The sequence below is a fragment of the Gekko japonicus genome, unplaced genomic scaffold (genome assembly GCF_001447785.1).
Source record: "Gekko japonicus isolate JY-2015 unplaced genomic scaffold, Gekko_japonicus_V1.1 scaffold1651, whole genome shotgun sequence".
NCBI classification, from domain to species: domain Eukaryota; kingdom Metazoa; phylum Chordata; class Lepidosauria; order Squamata; family Gekkonidae; genus Gekko; species Gekko japonicus.
The window spans coordinates 192,261-203,253 of NW_015159760.1; the positions used below are offsets into that span (position 1 = coordinate 192,261).

The 10,993-nt window shown below is 43.2% G+C and overlaps 1 protein-coding gene across 1 annotated transcript in view; it reads right to left on the reverse strand.

The window, feature by feature from the left end:
* SLC26A4 (solute carrier family 26 (anion exchanger), member 4) overlaps positions 1–10,993 on the reverse strand; it is a 35,518-nt gene extending 24,525 nt beyond the window's left edge. Inside the window, exons 1-8 of the mRNA XM_015406061.1 lie at positions 10,839–10,993; positions 10,313–10,452; positions 6,554–6,664; positions 5,386–5,570; positions 4,224–4,388; positions 2,017–2,169; positions 1,846–1,928; positions 672–819 (exon numbers count right to left, since the gene is read on the reverse strand). Coding sequence (XP_015261547.1) covers positions 672–819; positions 1,846–1,928; positions 2,017–2,169; positions 4,224–4,388; positions 5,386–5,570; positions 6,554–6,664; positions 10,313–10,452; positions 10,839–10,993 — 1,140 coding nt within the window. The remainder of the gene's footprint in view (positions 1–671; positions 820–1,845; positions 1,929–2,016; positions 2,170–4,223; positions 4,389–5,385; positions 5,571–6,553; positions 6,665–10,312; positions 10,453–10,838) is intronic.

Sequence of the window (10,993 nt, forward strand, 5' to 3'; positions counted from 1 at the left end):
TGACTTCAACGGACTCTGTTTAGGAGTACTATGTATAACAGTTGTAAAGAGAAAACGTCAGCAGTATTGTACATACTCATGCTATTTATTTGAATCCTAACTGAGGTTAGATCCAAATATGACAGCCCAAAAAGTCTTCCCATGTCAAGTTTTCCCCCTTCTAGTGATGGGTCTTTTTTGACATGATGTCATCCCCCCGCTACATAACTACACATCTAATGCTGCCCCCTTCCTGCCCTATCTTTTAATTGCTGGGTCTATGTTTTTATATATGTATTTTACTTTTGCTTTTATTATTGTTTTATAATGTTCTGCTTTTAATTGTTAGTTACATCAATAGCATTGATCAGACAGAAAGGCAGAATATGTATTCTGCAAATAAAGAAATAAAATAATTCATGAGGAGAAGAGGAGAACACGGGGGGGGGGGGGCGACTGCCATTTTCAGCAGTGGCGCTGAGTGTTTTGTCATTTCTAGTTTTGCCCTGAGTCACTGCTGTGAAATCATTCACCATTAACACAAACTATTGAATGAAGTTTATTCTTCTCCATATATATTATCTAAGTAACTTTAAATGCAACATGTCTGCAATACACAGATAAATTAGTAACATGTTTTCCTCCACAGATAAATGAGCTTTATTTCAAAAAGGCTCTCTGGCTCTACATACCTGGTTTCCGTCAATAGCATAGTCATATTTAGTTGCATACACTTTGCCTACAGAGACAGCTATTGCATACGCAACAATAGCAATGGAAAAGGCAGAGGCCATCATATCGCCAAACATACTGACAGCTGGAGGTTCAGGAGGCAAGAATCTAAAAATGTTAAATAAGTATATATATTGGCGTGTGGGGCACTCTACAAATTCTAATTAGAACACACCCTTTGATTTGCTTAACTTTTTAATTAATGCATTTCCTTACTTCACAGGGGGGGAAAAAGTAATTTAGGGAAACATATGTCCTATCAACCCCCTCCACGTATTGCATAAACTACACACTGTAAAAAAAGCTTTATTGTAGAAATAAGGGTTCTCTTTTCTGCTTCAGATGAAAGTCATGCAGCGCAATCACTTATGATATGAAAAGTATGTGCATGATAAACAGTTCACCATAAAGCCATGTTTAGTTGTTACAATGTGGTGATCCAACTGAACCAAAAGAGAAGATTGTACAGTGCGTGATCCTCTTGGTATGCACAATCACCACTTTACGTAAACAGGGCAATACACATATTTTCCCACTATGGTACAGATTTTTTTTTATCATATGTGTTTACACATATGGACACTAGAAAATATGTCCTTCACGCAAAATAACAATTACACAGATCAGTAGGATTGTGGGTAGCATATTCTCCTGTTATGTGAAACTGAAGCACCAAAATTGTAATGACTGAACAGGATTTAAATTAATACTGGGGACAGTGGAATATTAGCTGTCTGCTTTCACTCTCTATAAGGTATGCACATATTTAGAGTTCTACATACCTACATCCAATAGCACATGATCCTTGCCCCTGCCCCCCAAAAATGAAAAATCCTTCTCTCCTTCCCTTTCCCATTCCCTCTGAAAGTTACTTCACAGGCTATTTTGCCAGCACTCATAAAGAAATAACGTATTAACCAATATACACCTTCTATGCGAATACCATACATGCGAATACCATACAATTTTGCCCTATGTACTCTGCGAACTGCAGTAAAAAAGTCACTGCTTGAACTTTATGCATAAGCATGTTTCTCAACTCCCTTATATTAGAATGTTATATGCTCAGCAGCCTTATTATCAACATTAATAGAAAAACATTAGTGCATATTTAGCAACATTGGCTGCACTTACCCACTAGGAATACTTTTAACAATGCCTGCATTGTATTTTTTCTCCAGATCAACACCATATGAAATCCCAGCTGCTACGATAGTCTGGAATCAAAAGACGTATCTGTCTAAATGTAGAAAACTGGTAGTGTTCCATTGCCCAACCCACCATTTGCATTCACTCTTTGCTTACCACAATAACTTCTATAGGAATAGGAACAGGAATCTTATGTCTGAACCGATCATTTATTTCCTTGACCACCATACAGACAACAATGGTCAACAAGCCAGCGATGAAATCGGCAATGTTGGTGGTTCCAATGTTTTGAAATATTTCAATAAGGGTCTAGAGAAAAAGAAAGACAATGCAAAATAATTTTGTTCAAAATAAAAGATGAGACCATGGTCCGAAAACATTTGATAAGTTCAGACTAGGTCAGAAGCTATCTGTGTCTGTAGTCCTATGCATAAAAATTGAAATTAAACTCACTGAATTTAATGGGACTTACTCCGAAGTAAATGAGCATAAGCAGCTATGAATTTTAAAAGAAAACAGCTCTGCAATTTTGTCTGTATGATTTTGAAAACACGAGGACCCAAAGCAAGGTCATAGGGTTGTCAGGTCCCCCCTGGCTACCAGTGGGGGATGGGACGTTGAGTTATCAGATCTAGGTTGGGAAACTCCTGGAGATTTGGGAATGGAGCCTGGGGAGGACAGGGAGCTCAGTGGGGTACAATGCCATGGAGTCCACCCTCCAAAGCATCCATTTTCCCCAGGGGAACTGATCTCTATAGTCTGGAGTTGAGCTGTAATTCCAGGGGATCCCCAGGTCCCACCTGGAGGCTGGCATCCTGATCACAAAATATTGACACTCCTGTTCTGTGGTTTCTCGTTGTAAAAGTTAAGTGCAAGTACTTTTACATCTAAGAAAAGCCCTGCTGGATCAGACCAGCAATCCATCTAGTCCAGCATCCTTTTTCATACAGTGGCCAACCAGTTACTCTGGAGGGCCAACAAACAAGGCATAGAAGCCAAGGCCTTCCTCTGATGGTGACTCCTAACAGTGGTATTCAGAAGTTTACTACCTCTGAATATGGACATTCCCTTTCGTCACCATGGCTAGTAGCCGCTAGTGGACCTATTCTCCACAAATCTACTTCCCTCCTAAAGTCATCTATATTTGTAACCATCACTATGGCCTCTGGCAGTGAATTCCAAGAGCTGAACTGATGAGGCTGTAGTCATCTCTGTCCATTGTACCCAAAAAGCTCTGACTTTGAAGTGTTTCATCACATATATATGTGCATGTATGTGCACACAATATTCAATGGTCAAAATGTACTTACACAGAGGCTGTTTCTGTGACTTGAAAGAACCTACAAGTTATTTATTTTGTCTCAATTTAAAAACAGAGAGGTGTGATTTGGTGTTTTGTCCCAGGATCCCCAAAAGCTTCTCTCTAGACTACAGAGATCAGTTCCCCTGGAGAAAATGGATGCATTGGAGGGTGGACTCTTGGGATTGCATCCTGTTGAGGTCCCTGTCCTCCCCAGGCTCCATCCGCAGATCTCCAGGAGTTTCCCAACCTGGATCTGGCAACCCTACCCCCCTCATTCCCCATCAGTGGCCAGGGGGGACCTGGCAACCCTATCCTGACCAGTGCAAGGTGGGTAGGAGCCACTACTGTTGCCAGAAGCCAGCGAGTCAAGCCCCAGATGGGGCAGGTGCAGCAACAGCAGGAGACTGCTCTTCTTTGCTCCCATCCCTTGGGGCAGTGGGGCTGTGGGCAGTTTATTTATTTATTTTTCGCATTTATATCCCGCCCTCCCCGATGGGCTCAGGGCGGCTAACAAGGGCAAGGTAATAACCCTGCCATAATTAAAACATAATATACATAATATACATAGTAACTTAAAACATATAATACATATTAAAACTTCCGATACTTAAAAACAACGGTGCTCACTCAACTTCTGATATCATAGGTCCAAAGATGGCATCAATGCAGTTCCAGGTGGTACTTCCCATGCTGTTTGCACCCACAGGAGAACGGCTTAGATCTTTTTTGCAATATCCAGATGCTTCCTCAGGGCCTCGTCAAAACCATGACGGTGGTGGTATAATAGGGGGGGCGGCTCCTACTCAAAGGTCTGGTGGAAGAGCTCCGTCTTGCAGGCCCTGCAGTTGAGGCTTCCCCAAGTGTGGGGCTGGGCCAGCTGTCCCTGTTAGTTAGCTTTAGTCCCCCATTAGTTAGCTAAGACCACCCAAGTGAACTTTATGGCAACATGGAGATCTGATGTCAGGTCTCTCTAATCCTAGTATGACTATCTAAGCACAACACCACACTGGTTCTAATAATACGCCATGGGAGAAAGGCCATTTTGGCAAGATATACTTACATAGATTATGGAAAGAACTCCATTGTAGTTTTTGGTCGAAACATTTAAGACTATTTTCAGCTGTGAAACAAACACTTGAAAAGCAGCTGCAGTTGTAAAACCTCCAACCAGTGGATCAGCAAGGTATCTCACAATGAAACCAATCTGAAGAGCTCCAAGCACTAGCTAGAGAAAAATGAAAACACAAACTTAACTTATCAACAGGTAAGAAATGTAGAAAGTAATTATAGCATATAAAAATCAAGTCTTATTTATAATTTTTAGTGTAGGCTGACATAACAGCAAATTGTATTATGCCTTTAGAGCCAGTATACTACTATGTCATCCTCAGTTTAAATCAATGGTCTTAGAATGATATAACTCTGCTTAGGACTGGCACTGTTAGATGTTCAGCAAAATCAAGTGGGGGAAAACCTCTTTTTGATTATACATCAAGATGTGTGTTTTAATGCTTCCTTGTGGAATGTAAAAAAAACCCCTTTAGTATAGAGACAATTAGCATGTGAAGATAAAGGGTTCAGCCTATGCAGTACTCTGACATGCAATTTTGCTCTGTATGTAAACAGTTCGGGACAGATTAGTATAGATGCAAGCTTTCAAACCTGCAACCTGAAGTGCTACTGCTCAGAAGCAACTTTACCACTTGATTCTACTGAAGGTTTTAACTGCCCATAAATCTTACTTTGTAAAGTTCAAATGAGGGTAGAAAGGTGGGATATAATTTTTGCAAAATAAAATTAATTTTAAAAATTCATGTCTCTTGCCTTTTTCTTTTCTTTTTTGCATGGAGTCTTAATACATTTGCTAACAACAACAAATGATATTTTTCCTGCAATTGATATAGACCTTCCCACATTCCCACTTCTGCAAGATACTGGAACAAGGCTTGAAGTTAAACTTTTAATTGCAGAACTCAAGTCTTCCCCAATTTTTATCCCATTAAATAAATGTAAAAAAAACCCCAGTACTGTAATAGTAGTATCAAACTATGCAAAACTGTAAACATGATGCAGCCTTTTGTATTCTAATTTAATATTTTGAACCTATTTTAGCTCTAGCTGACAGAAGTAAATAAAGCTAAGCTGATTTTTCCTTTTTTTTTCCAGTTCTGTAATAAAGCAGAAAAGCAAACGTTCTGAGACTTTCGTCAGTGTTATATTACCTGCATAATGCCAACCAGAAACGTGATGGTGCTGGCAATTAGCACTCTCTCTGCATCTCTGGCTTCAGTGTCTATAACTGTTTTGTTCAGCCCCGTCATGTTACTGTTGACCACGAGAAAATTTTCATCAGGGGCCATGCTCAGAACTACTGAGCCAACCATCAAACTGACCACAGGAAAAGGGCCTGTTCAAAGGAAACTTACATTATATATAGACAAACTTATCTGTTAACATTCTCAAAAGCAGTTAACATAAAAATAAATATCTCAGGACCAAACTAGATGTTATGGCATCCATGGGTCTGACCCATGGATGCCAACTCCATTTTAAAATGCCATGTTGGGCTGCAGTGCAGTGGAACCAGGCAGTCTTCTTTACCCTACTGTGCCTCTTTTCAAGTGCCAAAAAAAGCCAATTTCAGCACTTGAAAAGGCGTGCGCGGGGGGGACGGACGGGGACGGACAAGACTACCTAGTCTCTCTGTGCTGTGGGTCTGATCAGGATCAGGCCTTCATGGCATTTTTAAATCACCAAATTCTGCTTTTAAATGGCATTGGTGTGTCCATGCGTCAGACTCATGAATCCTGTAATGTCTAGACTGGCCCTTATTTGGAAGCTACTGTTTGGATCCAACAGAGGACCTCCACAGGCAGAAAGGGAGCAATATTCACAATTTCTCCCCTCATACTGTAGAGATTTGATTCCTCCACAAACCATTCCCCGGGGGGGGGGGGGCATTTCTTGGGCCATGTGGGGTTGCAATGGGGAGGGGGAAGCAAGAAAGTCATGATGCACTGATGGAAATGCCTTCTGTGGGCCAGCCCCATGTGTACAGCTGTAGAAATACACTCCACTAGTTAATCTGAACTAGGAGTATCCCGCTATTATGTTTGGGCCTGAATAAATCCCATTGATTCCACTGGCAGAGGGCCTGTGTAATTTACCCCTGATACTAATTGCTGGATTCCAGCACTAGTGAAGGAAGAGGACACAAGTATGAAACACATGCCTGAAAATGATCCCTCTGCATACAGCAGAATTCAGAAACCATAAAACTATGCCAACATAAAACCCTATGGTAGCAAATTAATTTTTCAAAGCGGCTTAACACTTAAATATTAACATCTTCAAAAAAGGCTTATGTTAAAATGGGAAGTGTATGGTTACCAACTGAGATGTGTCTTGATGTGCCCAGAAAGAAGTATGTCAGGATGGGGAAAAAAGCAGAGTAGAGGCCATATCCAACAGGGACAGCAACCAGCAATGCATAAGCCAGGCCTGAAATATCAAAAGAATTTAGGGTTTTCAATTCTCATTTTGCAATGGACTCTTTACATCTTATATACAGTTCCCCTTGTTGCCAGAAGTGTAGTTGTTTTTCTATCGAAATGCTTGGTCTCCTTCCTACCTTCGTCCCATCTCGAGAGATGCCAGTTGTAGGGCTAGGAAGAAATACCCTTCTCCAACACTGGTATTGTGCAATGCCAGGTCTATTAATAATAAGACCTCTGTCCTTCAGAATTATCTGTTGGAGCAAAATGTAGACCTGGCATGCATGACTGACACCTGGGTGAGAGAGGGCAAGTCTATCACCCTGAACCAACTTAACCCCCCCCCCCCAGGCTTCTTAGTCCCTCATCAGTCCCAGACTAATGGGTGTGTGTGGGGGGGGGTAGTGCTGCACATTTGGGAGGCTTTCTCTTTCAGGGCACTCCTTGTGACAAACATGTCCAGCCTAGTGTGGGAAGTCGAGGAGAATTCGGTTATTTGGCTGGTGTACCAACTACCTAACGCATCAGCAGAATGTGACCTCCATTGCATCTGCTAGCTCTCACCCAGCTCAACTGTTTAGAACAATTCGATCTTTAACTTCTTTGCCTCAAGGAAAACCAAATGAAAAGGAATTGGCTATCGGCTGTGAGGTATTTGCAAGCTTCTTTGCAGATAAAGTCTTGTCACTTCACTAGGGCCTCCCAGCAACAATAATGGAACTGGAAGACCCTTGTCCGTCTTCAGGTCCAGTTTTGGACCACTTCAGTTGGCTCTCCCAGGAGGAAATTGACAAGATCCTGGCAGTTGAGAAGCCCACCACTTGCCTCCTCAATCCGTGCCCCTCCTGGCTGGTCAAGGCCTACCAGCAAAGCATTTGAACTGGAAGTTATTATCAACATATCCCTATTACCCTTCCAGTTGGTCTAAAGGAGGCAGTGGTGTGTCCACTCTTAAAGAAGCCATCATTGGACCTGTTATGTATTGATACGGACATGTCTGGACAGGTAGCGCTAAGGAAGCCATGCGGTCTAGCACACCTTCAGGATTTAGAACAATAACCGACTCAGATCTTAGTGCGGACTAATAGGTTTGCCCGGATCATAAGCTTGACCTATGATGGACTCTTACACTGTAAATAGCCAATCACGGGAGTGGGGTGTGGGTTGGGTGTTGTGTGCAGCATGGGTAAAAACAGGGTTCGAACCTGGCTAGTTTGTCTCTAGTGAGCTGAATTTCACTAATAAATATGAGCTGATCACTTGCTAACGTGTCTGAACCCAGTACATTATAGGACCCTATGGTCCTTGTCAACTATCACTCAGTTTTGAACTTACCGTTCCTGGGCAAGGTGGTCGAGAGAGTGGCAGTGGAGCAACTCCAGATCTTCTTGGATGCTGCTGCTATCCTGGACCCATTCTAATCTGGCTTTCACCCTGGCCGCAGGATGGAGACCATGATGGTCATCCTCACAGATGACCTCCGGAGGCATCTGAATTGAGGCAGGTCGGCACTGCTGTTGCCTCTTGATCTAACAGCAGCATTTGACATGGTTGATTATGATCTTTTGACCCACTGCCTCACTGACGTTGGGATACGGGGGACTGCCCTGCAGTGGCTCTCCTCCTTCCTTTATGGACAGAGGGTGGTGCTTAGGGAGGAGTTGTCCAAGTGGCAACCAGTTGAATGTGGTGTGCCACAGGGGGCAATCCTCTCCCCAATGCTGTTTAACATCTATACGTGCCCCCTTGCCCAGTTTGTCCGGCGGTATGGGCTGGGTTGTCATCAATATGCTGATGATACCCAGCTTTATCTGTTGATAGATGGCCAGCTGGACTCCGCCCCACAGGTGTTAGCCAGGGCACTACAGGCAGTGGCAGGATGGCTTAAATAGAGCAGACTGAAACTAATTCCAACGAAGACAGAGGTCCTGTACCTGAGTCGTGGGGATTTGTGATTGGGAATCTGGCTCCCAATCCTTGATGTGACACCTTTGGTGCCAGTGCCAAGGGTGAAGAGTCTAGGGGTTATCTTGGATTCCTCCCTTCCTATGGAGGCCTAAGTTGCCACTGTTGCTAGATCAGCCTTCTATCTTTGGCTGGGTCAAGCAGCTGGTTCCCTATCTCACTCCCCAGGATTTAGCTACAGTGATCCATGCAATGGTCTCTTCCAGGCTGGATTGTTGTAACTTGCTCTACATGGGGTTGCCCATGAACTTGACCAGGAAACTGCAGCTAGTGCAGAATGCGGTGGCACGTGTGCTGATGGTGATGCCTGTGCAGGCGTACATCCAGCCAGTGCTCCGCCAACTGCACTGGCTGCCTATAGAGTACCAGATCCAGTTCAAGGTTCTAGTGCTGACTTTTAAAGTCCTATGCGGCCAGGGACCATCTTTCCCATATGTACCCTGCAGAGCTTTGTGCTCAACTGATCAACATGTTCTGGTTGTCCCTGGCCTGAAGGATGTCCAGGTGGCCTCAACTAGGGCCAGGTCGTTTTCTGCCCTGGCCCCAGCCTGGTGGAACAAATGCCCAATTGAGCTCAGGGCCCTGTGGGATCTATAACAATTCCACAGAGCCTGTAAAATGGAGCTGTTCTGTCAGGCTTTCAGTTGAGGCAGTGGACATCCAAATTTCCATTCTTGGCCTCCCCTGCTGACAGCCCTGGCCTTATGGTCAGTGGTCTGATATCCAATAACACCACTCAGAAGTTTCTATCTGAGAGTTGCTACTGAGGCAACTTTCACTCTGGTTTTCTGGTACTAAATTTTAAATTTCTGAATTTTTATATATTGCTTGAATATGATATTGTTACTGTCACAATTTTTATGTGACACTGTAACCTGCCCTGAGGCTGCTTGAAGGGAGGGCAAGATATAAACTAAAGGAAATAAATAAATACATGTAGGCAATGCTCCCTCTAAGTTGTGGAGTCTTGTGAGCAAAAATTCTACTTTGTGAGCTACTGGCATTAAAGTTGTGAGCGAGCGATTTTGCTACTGCATAAATTGCTCTGGAGCCACCCTTCCTGAGCTAAGATGAAAATGTGCAAGCCACAGGCTAAAAAACTGTGAGCTAGCTCACACTAACTCAGTTTAGAGGGAACACTGCATGTGGGCATAATCTGCATTTGTTCCATAACTGAGATTTTGCTGCACAGAGGAACAGACCTGAGCTATAACTCTAGTTGGGCATCATAGGTAGATTACAGTTTTGTGAGCAGTCAAACACTCAACCTGATCCCAATCATGCTTTCATGCTTACTCAGTAGTAAGTCTCATTGATTCAAATGGAATTTACATTTTAGGGATTTTTTTTAAGCAAACTTAAATCAGGGGGGAGGAGCTTTAATCCAAAAAACTGGACAACATTCAGGTGCTAGAGATTCAACCAGGCTAACCTTGCCCAAAACATTTTCACCTTTCCATAGATGATGCTTTGCAAAATGCAGTGACAGGTGATGCTTAAAGGAATGACAGAGAATGGCTATAGAGATACATTGGCTCCGTCTGAATGACTACAAGGATCTACTGATTTTCCAAAGGACCATTCAAAAGGTTTAAAACACAGCAGGAATGATAAGTGCCCTGATAGAGTTCTTTTTTTTTTTGCTTTCATTATAACAATTCAATAAGAAAATATCCAAGTCTCTCCTTACCTTGCAAAGTAGCCACAAGTCCAGTACTGACACCAGAAATTACATCACTGAGTAGCCATTCCTTCACTCTGTATTTAGGCAGCCACTCCAGAATGGGGAAGAAGGTCTTGGTTATCTGAAGGGCTCTTTTTTTGGAACAGCTGCCAATGACAAAACATTAAATTGCTAAGGGTGGACACTGTGAAGGTTTCTGCTCCTCTCCACCTTAGGGTTGCCAAGTCCCCACTGGCAGGGGATGAAGGGGCAAGGTTGCCAGATCCAGGTTGGGAAACTCCTGGAGATTTGGGATTGGAGCCTGGGAAGGACAGGGACCTCAGTGAGGTATAATGCCATAGAATGCATCCTCCAAAGCATCCATTTTCTCCAGGGGAACTGATCTCTGTAGTCTGGAGATGAGCTGTAATTCCAAGGGATCCCCAGGTCCCACCTGGAGGCTGGCATCCCTATCTCCATATTTTGATCAAAGATTCTTTCAGTCCCCAGATGTTACTTTCCTTCTCCCCCCAGGAAGCATGATATATTTCACCTGCAAGCTTGCTGTGCTCGTTCCCGGAGAGTTCTAGATGGTCCTGGAATGCTCTCATTATCCTCTTGGAAGTTAGGTTCATTGTAAATGGGGCGGGTGACCACATACTGTCTGAGATCTGAGAGCAATCCATCAGCCCCACCACCGGCTGCCAT